This window comes from Labeo rohita, chromosome 3, assembly GCF_022985175.1.
Source record: "Labeo rohita strain BAU-BD-2019 chromosome 3, IGBB_LRoh.1.0, whole genome shotgun sequence".
Classification (NCBI taxonomy): Eukaryota; Metazoa; Chordata; class Actinopteri; order Cypriniformes; family Cyprinidae; genus Labeo; species Labeo rohita.
In genome coordinates, this window is record NC_066871.1 from 19,219,694 (window position 1) to 19,236,557 (window position 16,864).

General features: G+C 39.2%; 2 protein-coding genes across 2 annotated transcripts; both read right to left on the bottom strand.

Moving 5' to 3' along the window:
• Window positions 1-2,994: 2,994 nt before the first annotated feature.
• Window positions 2,995-13,795, bottom strand: scaf1 (SR-related CTD-associated factor 1). Its single transcript, XM_051106774.1, is given in 11 exon segments — window positions 2,995-4,118; window positions 4,221-4,349; window positions 5,098-5,406; window positions 6,769-6,851; window positions 6,943-8,347; window positions 8,350-10,661; window positions 10,860-10,960; window positions 12,588-12,664; window positions 12,775-12,897; window positions 13,020-13,073; window positions 13,602-13,795. Coding segments are annotated over 11 exon segments (4,758 nt in total). The 5' UTR covers window positions 13,608-13,795; the 3' UTR covers window positions 2,995-3,959.
• An 807-nt stretch (window positions 13,796-14,602) lies between these two features.
• LOC127163542 (insulin) lies at window positions 14,603-16,849 on the bottom strand. Its single transcript, XM_051106811.1, has 2 exons — window positions 16,533-16,849; window positions 14,603-14,769 (listed from the first exon to the last, which is right to left on the bottom strand). Exons 1-2 carry the CDS (start codon window positions 16,708-16,710, stop codon window positions 14,603-14,605), a joined length of 345 nt encoding a protein of 114 aa, XP_050962768.1. The 5' UTR covers window positions 16,711-16,849.
• Window positions 16,850-16,864: the final 15 nt, after the last annotated feature.

The window sequence follows — 16,864 nt, forward strand, 5'->3', positions numbered from 1 at the left end:
TGCTGGTTTGACTGAAGTTAGTTTAAGCTCCAGGAAGTAAAGAATTGGACTAGATTAAGGTCTCACCTGCAAGATTCAAGAATTGCTTTTGAGAAAAAATTGAGAAAAAATAATAAAATAATAAAAATAAATAAAAGTGAAGAAATAAAGAGCTGAGTACTTTTTATAAATGCCTGTAATAGAGGGTTTACACTTACGTCACGGTTTTGCGCGGCCATATTGGAGATACTCGGATATAAACAACAGCGTTGATTGCACAGTTAATGTACTACTGAATACATTGTTCTGCTAATTTATGCTGTTTAAACCATGGAAAAAAATGTGTGTAAGCTGCTAAATCATATAGAGATGGACTTAGTAAGCCGTAAAGGGTGCAATAGTTTGACAAACTAAAGCTACTAGGTGGTAAAGATATGTACAAGCAGTATTAATTAAGATATTAGCCTAATGTTTAACCTTCCTGACCGGAATTGATAAGAACAAGCATGAATGATGTCAAGATTCTTGCCCTGGAAATTCTGGTTCAGTTTGGCCAACCACAAACACATTTTGTTCCTCAGACAGTTTTTTGTTCTCTTCTCCTTGATTTGTTATAACTTTTGGCAGTTTATAGTACTGCAAATGTTTTTCCCGGTCCGCCCGATTAGTACAGCCCAAAACATGACAATGAAATGCACTAATTCAACACATGATGAAGATGTGGGAATGTTCACAGTTAGCAATAAACATTTCCCTTCCACCACCATATAATGAAGTTATAATTAGCCTATACACTATGGAAAATCTGGATCAGGACTCGCTTCATTATAAGGTCTATGCCCATAGTGGTGACTATAGCTCAGATGACTGTATAGTACCTATTTCACTTAAATGTATAATGCAGTGTATATACAGCAGGATGAGTTGGGCTGGTTTTTACTTTTAACATATTTAAAGCAAGCACATGGCAGTTATGGGTCCACCTTAAATATGTACATATTTCAGGATGCCGTGCATCCTTGAGAATAATCACTCTGGATATAAAATAAACTGTGGTCTCTTGGCTCAACTTTCCCCCAGTGAGAGGTAAACTGAGCCATATTGCCAGTGATTAATTGCCAGTGATTATGCTGAAATAAAACAACATTTTCACCTCATGCTATTTTAAAGGAAGACAAATTCAACAAAAATGACCTGAAAATCTTCATGCGAGACTTGTGATGGACTGACCATTCATCCAGGGAGTTTCCACACCTGTGACTCAAGATGTTGGGTTAGGATCCACATTATATTATAACCTTCTAAGCACAAACACATATGTGATATTTTTTCAGATTTGTCTATAATTGTTCAGACACAACAAGTATGTCCTTGAACATACAAAAATCACTGTGAACAGCAAATTAACTTAAATATAGTTACCAATAATTTCCTTGTGCCTCTCTCCATCACAGGGTTGGTAAAATGGGTTACTCTTAAAATACGTGTGGTCATATCACCTAATTTTGTTTAAGGTTTCCTAGAAACAAGGGGTGGCTCAACTTCCCCACAGGCTCGAATCATCCCGCTCTCCCCTACAGGTCTGTTTAAATTCAGCAACAGGTCATCATGATGGAGGACATCAGCTTCAATGTCCTTTTGGAAATCTTTATGTCCACTTTATTGCTACCATGTGCATGCAAAAACTCTTTAGAGGACAAAAAAAAAAAAAAAAAGAAAGCAACAGACTGTCCATTTACACTAAGTGCAAATAAAATTATCGTTTACACTTAATACATTACTATTGCAAACTGTTTTATAATGTACTACAATACTGAGGGGCAGATAATTGCACCATTTGCAATAAGCAGTATTAATAGCACAAAATCCTGCTATTTTAACATAGTGTAATTACAATTTATAGCTATTTGCACTTAGTATAAATAGCATCTATCACTAAGAAAAAATGCTACTTTCACTTAGTGTAAATAGAGTCCATTGCTATTTGCACTTAATGTAAATAAGCATCCAATTGCTATTTACACTTAATGTAAATAGCCTGTATCGCTACTTACACTTAGTGCTAATGGCCACTGCCAAAAGTTAATTAGTTACCAAGTGCATTTCCACTTTCTCAGAACTGGATTTTAATATTACGCAATGTAATAATTATGTTGTGTAATATTTAACAAACTTTAATGGCATCAATGTATAACATAGTTCTTAATCAAAACAAAGCATTATTTATAGAATTAAAAGTTGCCTGTTGTCTACAAATGAACAAACTATCCTTACACTAGCCCTCACCTATTCAAATAAGTGTTAAACTGGTGTACTTGAATTCAGTTCGTCCGTGATTTTTAGTTTACTGAAATCTGTATGGACAATTTAAGTATTTTACCTTTCAATACTCTTTTTAGACAGTCCTTGTTTTGTCTTCAGCGGATTTCAAGGAGGCTTTCACCCTCAAGCTATGCATATTTCTACATTTCTAACAACTGACTGCCATTGTGGTTTAGTCTCCCTAATCTCTCTATGAAAAAGCACTGTCCCACTTGCTACATTTGTAACATTTGACACTAAAAAAAAGTATGTAAAAATATGGTCCAATGTACCGTTAATACAAAGGAATTTTCAGTATTTTTTAAAAGGTGTTTTACCCATATTTTGAATTACCAATTGGATTATGTTCTATGGTTTAACAAAAATTCTGTAAATTCCGTAAAAAATTCTGTAAGACATTATCTGTTTTTTTTCCCCTTACAGTGTAGTTACATTACATAATTTAATTTTGTTTGTTTGCATTTATGTAAACTGCAAATTGCATAACTATTGCATAAATTCATTATGATAGCAAAGACGCAAACTAATGTCTGTACTATATAAGATTTTAGTGTGTAACTCAATAATATGGCAAGCTTTTAGATAAGTCATACGTACACCTAAAACTGGTAAGAAATAAATCACAAATTATGGTAAACTCCTGCTTTTATGCTCATCAATCTGTTGGTTTGATCAAGAAAAGAGTCGGACGTCTTCATTTGGAAGTTAGGGCACAAGTTTATCTCTCATGTGACCTTCAAAATCACTACAGTTTTCTTCAGTACAAATAAAATCCAAAACACATGCATTTATCTCAACCATTCAAATTCACACTGTAGTACCTCTTCCATTGACTGTCTTCTGCCAATTCAGTTATATTATATGAAGCTTTGATTGGGTAAAACAAATCCTCTAGCTAGGTGATGACATCTTGTCAGAGTACTTTTAAATTTCAGCTGTCTATAATTGAAGTATAAAACAAAAACAAAACAAAGGTCACCAAACATCAGTCAGCTCCATGTATATACACATTCACTGTCTTATGAGAGATGGAACCGATACATATCCTCTATTCCATAGCTGTCTCAAAATCTGAAAATGTGTTATGTGTCTGAGTAGCACCTCTACAAATGAATGCTCTCTGACACAGTGAGAAGAATCAGGTTGCACTTGCAATCCTAGTTTTAAGGAAATCTGACGGGGAACGTTAACACACTGCTCTCAGCCCTTTCATTCATTCTTTCACTCTCCAAACCTCAATAGTAATAAATGTGTAAGCTAGCAGACTATTTAAAATGTGCACCCTTCTCTGAAAGGGAGAGAGGAAGAAAGAACACCCATGTAGTGTACTTAAAGTATATACAGGTTGAACATGTGTAAGAAAGTGTGTGTGTGCCATCTTTATCTCTCCCTCTCCATTGTATACTTTAGAATTCGTTCAGTATACTTTATGTCATACCACATTTTCTATATTCATACATATTTATAGCAAGACAAGAAAGAGAGACGGGGAGGAGGGTGGAGTACTCAAGTTTACATGATGTCAACACATAGGGGCAACAGAGCAATATAACAAAGGACTGTCACTCAATAGCCATAGTGGGCCCAAACACGTGCAGGGGAGGAGATTTCGCAAACTTGTTCGACCAGATGGAGAGAAATAAACAGTCTCTGTCCAATCATGTTGAGGAATGCATCGCGGCAGACTCTCTGTCCTCTTTTTCCTCCTCGTCCATCTTGCGGCCATGCTTTCTGAAATACTTGTACCTCTGGACATAGAGCTTGACCAGGTTACTCACTTTAACTGGGTTTATCTCACCTGTTCGGCTGTGACAAATCTGTGAGGAAAAAAAAAAAAAACCAAACAGATTTAGTCATGCTTTCCAGATATTTGTTAGTAGCACAGTATCGCATGCCGGAAATCTTTAAGTCATATTTACCTTGTGCACAGCTTTCCGTAGGATATCCTTGTATTCGTCTTTGTTGATGTCTTTACGCTGGTAGTATGGCTTGATGGCCAATTTGACTTCCTCTACTGCCCTCTCCTGGGTGTGGAGCTTCTTCAGATACTACCAAAAACAACTGATTTAGATTCTTATAGATAGGGTTGCATGATTTGGCCAAAAAAAACAACAACATTGATCCAAATGCAATTAACTGTGACCCTGGACCATAAAACCAGTCATAAGTAGTACGGGTATATTTGTAGCAATAGCCAACAATACATTGTATGGGTCAAAATTTTCAAATTTTCTTTTATGCCCAAAATCATTAGGATATTAAGTAAAGATCATGTTCCATGAAGATATTTTGTAAATTTCCTACTGTAAATATATCAAAACTTAATTTTTGATTAGTAATATGCATTGCTAAGAACTTCATTTGGACAACTTTAAATGCGATTTTCTCAATATTTCTCAATATTTTTATTTTTTTTTACCCTTAGATTTTAGATTTTCGAATAGTATCTCTGCCAAATATTGTCCTATCCTAACAATCAAGGAAAGCTTATTTATTCAGCTTTCATACAATGTATAAATCTACAAAAATGACCCTTATGACTGGTTTTGTGGTCCAGAGTCACAATCTGAAATAGGAAGCAAGAAAACTAAATTATCATATGATAACTTTTTGGCCTTAAATTAATGTTTGGCCCACATTTAAAAAAAACACTATTAAAAACCAGTCTTTGCATTCACATTGCACCTGAACTTTAAAGTGATTTAAATTCAAAGCACTATTTACAAAGGTACAGAAATGTATAGGACGCATAAAAAAGACCTGTTGGGTGAATTAAAGAGAGTAAAGTGCTGATACCTTGTCAGGGTCTTTACTTTCGTTATCCCAGCCCGTTTCGCTGCCCCCTGTTGGCCCTGTCATTCCCACTGGCAATGGAGGCGGTGGAGTTTGAGCACAGCCTCCACCCATTGAGAGTCCAGGGTGCAAGTGTGAGGGAGGAGTTTTGGTACAACCAACCAATGGGACAGAGCTGTGGAGAATAAACTGTGCAGGAGTGGGTCCTGGGGGTGGAGCATGTGACGGAGGTGGAGGAACTTGTGATGAGACAGATGAGGATGACGAAGGAGGGTGTGGCTGCGACTGGTTCTGATTGGCCTGAGAGAGAATCTGTGCAAAGTGAAGGGGAGAATCTTACAATTTTATTTTTCACTTTTAAAGGATTAGTTCACTTCCAGAATAAAAATTTCCTAACAATTTACTCAACCCATTGTTATCTAAGATGTTCGTGTCTTTCTTTCTTCAGTCAAAAAGAAATTCCAGGATTTTTTTTTCCCATATAGTGGACTTCAATGGGGATCAACAGGTTGAAGGTCCAAATTTCAATGCAGCTTCAAATAACTCTACACAATCCCAGCAAAAGGAATAAGAGTCTTATCCTTGCAAAACAATTGGTCATTTTCAAAAAAACAAAAACAAAAACTTTTTAACCACAAATGCTCATCTCGCACTAAATCTGCAATGTGTGCCTGTGACTTCACGGATTAAATCCATCTAATTTTCTGCTCCAAATTTAAAATCATCCGACATTGTTGTTTTACCTTATTTTGTAAAGGGCATCTGACTTTCTTTGCAAGTTCGCTTTGTAAACACTGGGTCTGAACTTCCACCTACATCACGCATGACATTTCCAACGTGACTACAAAATGTGTGAAGTTGAGCTAGTGCAAGACTGGTTATAAAGTATATACAATTTTCTTTTAGAAAATGACCAATTGTTTTAGTAGATAAGACCTTTTTTCTCAGCATGGATTGTGTAGAGCCCTTTAGCAGCACTAAAACTGCATTTTTTTTTTTACCTTGAAGTCCACTATATGGAGAAAAACCCTGGAATATTTTCCTCAAAAACCTTCATTTTTTTTTCAACTGAAGAAAGAAAGACATGAACATCTTGGATGACATGGGGGTGAGTAAATTATCAGGAAGTTTTTATTCTGGAAGTGAACTAACCCTATAAATAATTAATTAATTTACTTCCCAATCAATAGTAATTGAAACTGTCAATCAGCTAGACATAAGGCCTTTGGTAAAGCTTCTTTAAAACAGAATACAGATTTATTCTGGAATCACTGTATAAGGAAAAGCAATATTATTTCAAATAAAAATTATGGGGCAGTCACACTAGACTTCAAAACAAGCACAATTTTTGCAGACACTGCAAAGAACAAGAACACTCTTTATTTTTAAAAATGCATATCTATTCTCTTTTTATGTAACAGTGATGCAATCTTGCAGTTTTAAAGTTTGCTTTCTTTTAATTCAGTTAAGAGATCAAGGTGTGACATAAATCTTCTATTGGCCATGTCTTCATATGATACGAAATTGCAGGTCAGAATTCACTAGACTTGAACTTTGTGAACTGCTTCACATGAGCTTCTGTTCCCATTCTCCTGAATTTGCATTCATAAAAATAGAAGTCAATGGAACAAAAAGTATAATGTGACCACCCCTTAATAATATCACAGACTTTACCTGGCTTGTTGCCTGGATGAACTCTTGTGCTTTGGCTCTGCTGGCTATATTGGCCTCCTCCATTTTGAAGAGGAGAGCTGTCACTGAAAAGTAATTTAACAGCAGAATATTATGGTTATTAATCCCACTATAAATTCAAAATGCATGTCAAAAGGAAATTACTTAAGCACTCACATGCTAAAACACCTCCAGCAGTGCAGTCCACTCCAGTTTGTAGACTCCAGGGTAATGGCGGGGCTGATGGGGGTGGAGGCGGAGGTGGTGGTGGCTTGTTAACAGAAGATGAGGATACTGAAGAAGAGGAGGATGAAGAAGGGTCATTTGCCAGAGGAGCACTGGAATGAGAGACAGAGGCCGACACCAAAGCTGTTGAAGTAGAGCATGGTGGTGAGCCCTTCTGATCATCTGGTGGGAGAGGTTTAGCACTGGAAGTGGACTGAGTTATGGTATCGCCCCTGATCTGTGATGACAGCAGACCGGGAGGGCTGGCAGGGGACTTTGAGGGTGTTAAAGACAAGGCTTTGGACTGACCAGGGCCCTCCTCTGAGAGGAATGAAGGCTCTGGTGTCTTGCAGCTGCTATCAACAGTTTGAGAGTCTGGGGATGACTCTCTAGTATCTCGAGATGGAGGCAAAGACAACGGGGATGTGTGTGGTGGTGAGGAGGATGGAGGAAGAATACTTGCTGATGAGGAAGTAGAAGATGATGAAGAGGAGGAGGGGGTGGGACCGGGAAGAGCTGAAGGAGGACTGGATGGCTTGGATCCAACCCCAACCAGTGGCTGCATTTCTGTTGACACTCCAGGCCACCCACCACCAACCGTGCTACAATTACTATTAACGCCTTTAGAATCACTTCCATCCACACTTATCCCTTTCTCTCTGGGCTTCTTTCCAGGCCTCCTTCTACGTTTCGCTGCCAGTGAGGAAGTTGGGGAAGAGGCAGATGAAGACGTGGATGTAGCAGAGCTTGGCTTGGCTTTCTTCGACTTTAGTGCACTCGGATTTGTTGATGATGGAGGCCCGAGTATGTTATGTTGTTTCCCAGTTTTACTTGGGTCTTTGCCTCTCCCAGGAAGAGCCAGTGTCTCCGAGCAGGGCTTAAGAAACGGTGATCGGCTTTCATTGTCTCGGCGGAAAACCACAGCAATCGACCCACCAACAACTGAGGGCCCTGAAGCTCCACTTACAACACCACCAGGTCCAAGGAGGTCAAGGCCTAACTTTCCAGAGTTCCCAGTTGTGCTGCTAACACCCTCACGCACCAGGACAGAGACTTTAGACTGGAGCTTACCCTTTCTGCTACCACCACTGAGTTTCTTGGACCTGCCAGAACGCCCAGCATCTTTTTTCCCTATTTTTTCCTTGCCGGTTTTCCGTCCTCGCTTAGTAGTGGATGAGGACGCTGTGGGCTGGAGGGAGGTGGTGTTGCCTGAGGATGCAGAAAGAGGTGGTGAGAGAGATGACAGAAGATTCTTACTTTTGGCTTTTGGTCTATGAGAAGAAGAGGAGGAGGTGGACTCAGACTGACCAACTGTCTTGCTAGATCTGGATTTCTTCTTTAGATGATGCCGGGATGAGTTTTGGGTGCTCCGGATTTAATTTTAGGACTGGGTAGAGGAGGCTCGGGAGGAGGAGGAAGTAGTGGTGAGTCCTCTAGTGAAGGATAGTCTGAATCCAGTGCTTCCCCATCCAAAGAGAGCATATCTATATCAGGACGATCCGAAAGACGGTCTGATTCATATCCATGATAATGAGGAGGCGTAAGGGAGGTGGGTTGGGACCTGCTCCTGTGCTCGTCATCCTTCCTTTCCTCATCATCTGATCTTCTCCTTCGTTTCTTCTTCCTCTTACGATGCTTGTCTGAGCTCTGGGATCGGCTGCGGGAGCGCCGTTGGCTACGGGGTGGTGAACCTGGTACTGTGGTGGTCGTTGTAGTGGTGGTAACAGTGATGGTACGTTTAATCGCAAAAAGATCAGAGCCATTGAGATCCTGAATAGACGGGGGAACAACAGGTCTAATATCTCTTCTCCTGTCCCTGTCTCGGTCTCTGTCTCTAACCATGTCAGTCTCTCTGTCTCTCCTGTCACTGCTTCCTTGGCTCCTCTTTGTACTGCCTCTCTCTCGGCTGCTTGACCTCCTGATGTCATCATCCCTATCTCTCCTTCGTTCATCTCTTCTTCTGGAGTCTCTGTCTCGCTCCCTATCCCTGTCATCTCGCCACCGGTCCCTATCCCTGTCTCTTTCATGGTTCCTTTCTCGCTCTCTCTCCCTCTCTTTATCTCGGTCTCTGTCTTTGTGGCGATCCTCAGAGTGGCTGGACCAAGATCTCCGACTGTGTGTGTGTCGTGAGGCATTCTGGGAGTGGGAGCGGGAGGAATGTTCTGGAGTGCTCCTGCGTCTCTTTTTCCTCTTGTGACTATCACTTCGGCTGCTTCTCCCTCTATCCCTATCCTTGTCTTTGTCCTCTTTCACAATTCTTTTTTCACGGTCCCTCTCTTTGCTTTCTGTTTTACCTTCACCTGACTCCTTTCCTTCTTTCCTTTTTTTCCTCCTTTCCTTCTCTCCTTTTCCCTCTTTCCGCTTGCGTCTATCCCTGTCTTTTGAACTCTTGGAGGATTTGCGACTCCTCCCTTTTTCAGTGGATAGAGGTGGAGAATTGGGAAAGGAAGGGGAGGGCAAAGGCAAAACAGGGACAGGTGGCGGGGATATGGATGCAGAAGAAGGGCATGATCTGAACCTCTCTTTCCTCCTACTTGTCAGTTTTCGTCTCAGATCTCCCACTCCCACAGAAGCCACTGGTTCCCTCTCCCATTCTTCATCAGCACGAACAGATACAAACCCATCACCCTCTAAAACCCGTAAGATCCTCTCAGGTTTTGGGACACCTGATTGAAGGTAAGATGGACTGCTTGAAGATGGAAGCAACACCTCTCTCCTTCTCTCAATCACTCGTTCTCTTCCTCTTTCATTGGTTCCCACTATCTCTCCTTCTTCTATCTCAGAGTGCTCAGAGTCTGTTCCCTGTTCTCTTTGATTTTTCCCTTGTTCCCTTATTCTGTCTTTGATGGATCGCTTGCTGTTGAGTTCTAAAGGTAAATCACTGAACATCGAAGATGGAGCGTCAACTTCTGTTGAATCTGGAGGACCCACCTCTGTGCCAGCAGGTGTCCCCATTTCCAATGCTCTTTCAGCTTTCCCGGCATTCACTTCGCTATTAATGCTGCTCCCTCCTTCATTCTCCTCATCCACACATCTTTTCTCCTCCTCTGTTTCAGAGGCCGGAGAACCTGTCGGTTCAAATGGATCATACTTATCAACCTCTTCCTCCTCCTCCTCGTCCTCAGTGGATGCCCGGTCTCTCTCCCCCTCACCCTCAGTTGGGTGAAAGGGGTCGTATATGTCATTCTCTAAACTCTCGCTCTGTCCTTCATTGCATGGATGTGTGAATGATGAAGATGTATGGAGTGAGGGATCAGAAGAAGAAGGTGGCACAGGCATTGATGATGGCACCATAGAGGACGAAGTGGAGGTCACAAAGTCTCCAGTTCCTTTGCTGACCCTGCTGTCTCCAGCATGGCCTCTGTCCTCATCCTCACGGTAGTTTGTACCCATTCCACCAGGAGATGACGATGAGGGGGAGGAGGAGGGGGAAGAGGGAGCAGACGAAGGAGATGATGGTGAGTTGGAGGGTGATGAGGGGAGAGGGCTTTTGGCCATCTCTACAACACTATTAGAGTTTTTAAGGGAATAGGGCAGTTGCATCTGTCCCAAGGCTTGAATTACACTTGAGTAACATCCAGGAAAAGAGCCTGAAGGCAAAAAACTGTCTATAGAAACTTTCTTTTTCCTTAAAGATGGTGGAAAGCAAACATTTTCATTTAAGAAGGACCCTAAGAAAGACAGTGAAAATAAAGGAATTAGTTTGATCACACAGTACTACAGTAGTCAACAAGTAGATCAAAAAAGTTCAAAGTTGTCCTGAAACCAAAACAATACCCGCTCTCGTCTTAGGACAACTTTTTTGATCCACTTCAAATATTGACTAATTTATTTACATTATCTTAGGCAAGCTATGGATTTAAACCTACCTGGCTTCTGGTAACCAAGATGTGGGGTAACAGATGTCAACAAAGCAAGAGATGCGCCACTCTCTACTTTCACTTCTGCTGTTAGCTCCACATCAAAGTCACTAAAGGAGAAGAAAAAATATGAGAAAGTTTATAGTTGTTCAGTTACACTGTCAACACAACTCAAAACAATTTATTTTCCGGCTGACCCGGTTAAGCCAGTATTTCAGAATTTTACTTGCACTGTTGACATTTTCTCTGCCCCTGAGAAAAAAAAAAAAAAGTAAAAATAATGCAAAATTTTATTAACTTTTTTAAGTGTTAAGCAACGCAACTACTAAGTTCAAAGCCCAAAAAGATACTAAGGACATTGTTAAAATAGTCAATGCGACATCAATGGTTCAACCTCAAATTTTTTCAAGCTACGAGAACACTTTTTGTCGAAGACTGACACGAAGGAGAAGAAATTGTTGAATAATGTTGTTATTTTTGTTTTCTTTGCACACAAAAAGTATTCTTGTAGCTTCATAACATTACGGTTGAACCACTGAAGTGACATGGACTATTTTATCGATGTTCTTACTACCTTTCTGGGCCTTGAACGTGTCAGTTATGTTGCCGTCTATGCAGGGTCAGATAGCTTATGGATTTTATCAAAAATATAAATTGTGTTACGAAGATGAACGAAAGTCTTAAAGGTCTGAATCGACATGAGGATAAGTAATTAAACAATTACTAACAAAGACAAAATTTTTATTTTGGGGTGAACTATCCCTTTAAAGTGCCAAAACAAACTACACACTTATAATAATTAAAATTACAACAAATTCAGAACAAATAATATTTCAATACAGAAGGAAAAAAAAAAACTATCTGATTACTCTCCCAACAAACAGAATATGAACCAATGAAATACGCAATATGACACTCAGTCATGTGTAAAACGGTTTTTCTTTATAGGCCAGCACCTTTCACAGGCGATTAAACACTGCTTCAACAAGCAATCAACAAGTACATCACTAAGGCTACGTCTACATGAATCCAGACACATTTGAAAACAGAGTTTTTGTTTTAAAACGCTCTCTGTCCACACTAGTATTTTCAAGCGTTTTCCAAAAGTTTCTCATCCACACTGAAACGCGGAAAACGTTAAATTCACCATACTGCGCATGCGTAAAAACTCACTTAGATGATACAGATGGAACAGACATAAGAAGTTTTAACGCAATTCTTGGCAGGATCAATTTATTTACGGAAATATCTCATAATTCACTGACGCATCCATGTCGCATGCTCTCATGTTTAATCTAAAAAGCAGCTGCCCTCACGCTTAGCTGCATGAGTCAGGACAGCAACCGAGTACATTTTCTGTCATCTTTTTAGGACTGTAATGTGAAGAGCATACAAATATATCTTTAGCAGCAGTGTAGAAGTGAATAGCACATAACAGCCACAACTACCAGCATAAACATAGATATCTATTGGTACAATATGCGTCACATGACTAAACATGCGTCATAGTTTTCAAAAGCCAACGTTTTCACAGTCCACACTGCAACGCGAAAAGGCGCTTTCAAATTTATCCACTCTGGAGAGCGTTTTCAAAAAGCTTCATTTTTGTTGACCAAAAACACTGTCTCAGTGTAGCCGGAAGGCCAAAACGGAGAGAAAATGTATTAGTGTGGACATGGCCTAAGACACAACACTCACATCCCTCAAAGTACATAAAAAGCAAACCTAAGCACTTACCAGTCCAGGTACTGAGGTTGTGAGCTGAGCAGAGGCACAAGAAATACAGGCTCAGAAGTAGTAACAACAGCAGCCCCCTAAAAGAGTGTAACAAAAAAAAAATGGTTCAAGGGTCACCGATTTCAAAGCATGTAACAGGACTTAACTTAATAACTTACAATTATGTAAATTGCCTAAATAATTTTACCAGTTCACTAGGCTCATCCTCTGAGGTCTCTCTGTTTCCTTGGAAACATCTTAAGCCAGCTGTCCTTCTGTCTGCTCTAGACTCCACTTCCTCCTCTTCATCAGGACATTGTTCAGATTGCGACTACAAGAAGACAAGACAGAAGATATTAACTGCAGAGAGTACTGTGCATGCCGATCGCCTACAGTACATGATCAGTGACTATCCAAATTGCTCCTGTACTAATTAAATGATATGTCACTTACCTTGCCCGGCACAATTTCTCCTTTGTCCTTTTCAGCCTGTCCATCTGTTCCCATCTACACGCAGCAGACAATACTATTGTAAGATTACAATAAAATTGTACAGAAAGCTTTACCCGTTATGATAATCATATCTGAGAGATGAGACAAAACTACTTCTGCATTAAATCTCTGCCTGTAACTTGAAGAGCACTCAGGGGAGCTTGACTACTCTTATAAACTGATGAGAAAGCTTGATCTGTATTGACATCCAACACCGTGACTTCGATTCTTGACTCAGTGACAGCACTGATCGCCTTCAGTGAATGAAACTGATGTAAGATGATGCTACAGACGATGCTATCTAGTACGTGTGCTCCACTGCAGTGTTTGCCAACCTATGGACTCACTTGTTAACTGTCATAAAATAACCAGCAAGACTATATGTCGCATTCTGAATGCACTGAGTATTACTAGCGGACTTCTTATCTGTTCTTCGTTTAAAGCAGCCTTCTCACACTAGCAGCAATTATTTATAGCCTACAATTTGTCGTCCACAGGGGTTAGCTGGCTAGCTAAGTTAGTCAAGCTATTAGAGCCGTTTACCTTCATAGTGCAGAGATGAGCCGGCTGATAAATCCCAAAGCTGATGACCTGCTAAAACCCGCCACAGTGTTTTTGTTAACTTTAAAACGACACGCAGAGGCACGAAACATTTTTCTTTAAGGAACACAATAAGAGGCCCATCCCATCCGATTCCGCCATTTTGCTTTCCCTTCTGTGAAACTGCCGGCATGGGCTTATGGGAAATGGTGTTTTTCATCAAAGACTACTTCCGTTGCGACGACGTAGAGGTGAATGGAAATGTCTACGTAATGACAGAAATATACTAGAAAGTAGAACATCTACAAAGTAATTTAGGGTTTAAATGATCACAGTTCATTATATTATTATTATTTTTTTTTTAAATAGTACTGTTTAGTAAGTACGACATAGTTTACTAATGTAGTACGATTATACCGTCTTATTCTAAAAATGAAGCCGAATATTAACGAGGTTTTGTTTGGCACTATTTTTTTTTTTTTTTTAAATAAAACTGCAGTATTCTTTTGAAAGTTAAAAAAGTTAACACTAAAACTATCATGAAAACTATCCAGATTTTTTTTGGTGCATAAAGATATTGTTTTCAGTAATACTTTTTAATAATACTTTAATTTTTTATGCGCTTTTATTGTTTTTGAATTACGTGGCAGGTACGCAGGTGCATTCCTTGGGAATCAAACCCATCTCTTTGGTGTTGCTAGCGCCATGTTTTTTTCTGTTTGAGTTACAGGAATATAATAATAATTAAACAGGCCTACAATCAACATCCTAACATCTTACTCTTTGTATTGTGAAACACAAACAAAAACACTCAGATTTTTTTATAATGTATGCAAACATTTAATCATAAACATTTCCATTGTTTAACATTTCAAGTGATCTTTCATTCACTGCTGTACATAAATTAATGAATGGTATCACCCAAATAGGCCTACCATATCCCAGACCTACAGTACTTAAATAATGCAAGTTATTACCCAGGCAAGGTGTATGCAGCAGATTGTCTATGTGTTACAGTAATTCTCCAGGTCATAATAGTCACAGTAGAAATGACAGCACTGCTCTACAATGCCTCTCTTTGAAACACTGCTTCTGGCAGTGCCTCTCTCTCCACTCTGAGCAGCCACTCCAGTCTGCCGCCGGAAGAGGGGGCTGTTCCTCATCATGACGCCTGTTGAAAGACGAGCAGTGTGATTCAAAAGTAGTCCAGGCTACAGGCATAGCATGCAAATAGTATTCAATTATTTTAATCAATTAAATCTTTTTCTATTTTCTACACAACGCACACAGACAGAAAGACCTGAATGAACTTTCTATAAATATCATAGGCTACTTTGTTACACTTGTAAGTTTTTTTTTTTCCTAACAATGGGCAGATTGGGCACCAAAACTGTATAGTTGACAACACATTTCTTTGTAACTGTCTTTCTGTTTAATTGTCTGTCATATAGGTTTGGTAAATAAAATAAGTAAATGGTAAATAAAGTAAGCAAGTAAGTAAATGTGGACACTTTTTAATTTTTATTATTATTATTATTATTTAGTATTTATTAATGTATTAAGATAATAGATTAAAATAATATGGTAAGACACCAATTTGCAATATCAAGCAGCAAAACCTATAGAAGACCATTTCCGCCACTGAATAAAAAAAACAAAACAGGTAATTGCGACTTTTTATCTCACAATTATGACTTTTTTCCCACAACTGCGATTTTACATATTGCAAGTCTGACTTTTTGTTCTCACAAACTAGCAATTTTGACTTTTTTTCTCAGAACTGTGAGATATAAACTCGCAATTGTGAGTTATAAAGTCAGAATCGCGAGACATAAACTCTAAGAAATAAAGTTAGAATTGTGAGATATAAACTCATAATTCTCCCTTTTTTCAGAATTGTGAGATATAACATATTGGTCTTTTTTGCCCTCGTAATTGTACGTTATAACTTGCAATTGTAAGTTTATTTCTGACAATTCTGACTTAACAACTAACAATTCTGAGAGAAAAAAAAGTCTAAATTGCATGTTTTTCTGACTTTATTTTGCAAGATATAAAGTCACAATTCTGACATTTTTCTGAAAAAAAAAAGCAGCATTGCGTGTTTTTCTGTCTTTATTTCTCGCAGTTGTTTATATGATGCATTTCTGAGAAAAAAAAGTCAGAATTCTGACTTTATAAAACACAATTGTGAGATTATATCTCACAATTCTGAGAAAAAAGTCAGAATTGTGAGATGAAAAGTCGCAATTACCTTTTTTAAATTTTTTTTATTCGTTGGCAGAAATGGGCTTCCATACTGGTTTTGTACAGTTAAAAATATGCCAGGTTTTCACAGTAAAACCCACACAATTGTTACTCAAAACTAGCCCAATCGCATTTCAAAGGGGTCCCGCAGTAAAAATCGCACTCCAGCAGTAAAATACACGTTTTTTGGCAGGGTTCCCCTGGTAAAATTAGCATTCCTGGTGCTAAATATCACATTATTGGGGTCGCTTCAACCCACGGACACAAAAAACAACAGTCTTAAAGCAGCCCAATTCCACAGAAAAGCGTGGACTTGGCAACACTGAAAATAGCTAGACACGGATAAGACCGGAAGCCAGACCCATAAAATTTACAAATGGCCGCTGCCACTTTTACAGGAAAAATAAAGTGGATAAATAAATATGGTATGTTTTAAAACTACTACATTATTTGAACAAAATCTGTGATTTTAGGTTGTTTTTATCTTTTTTCCCCTTATCTCTTTTCTCTTTTTATAAAAAGAGATACTGAATGTTTCTTTTTTCACCCAATAACTTTAATTTACATCGACTGGGTTGTCCTAATGTTTGATACGCAAAGCTATTTAAAAAAAAACATGGATAGATGTCTAGATCTCGAAGGCTGACTGACTCTATCGCACAGAAATGCATGTGTACCAAAACTCACGGAAACTGTGCTCTCTGACACGCCTGCCAGGCTGGTAGAAGAGCCCCTTTTCACCACAGACGAGCAGCAGCGCTTCCACGAGCTGGATCCCGCACAGCCTTCGATTCCCAAACGCGCCACTATGGGTCAGCAGAGAGCCGGCGCACAGCGACAGTAGGAGCAGTCCAGGTCTGTGCATTCTCCTTATGAGAAAACTTCACAGATCATGAAACACAAAATAGCAACTCTTCCCTGTCTTGTCAGGTTGATTGTGTCCTGTCAAGAGTGAAAGTGTCATCCCAGCCTACTAGTACTGTGGTTATTATCTCTCTCTCTCTCTCTGTTTCTGTCCA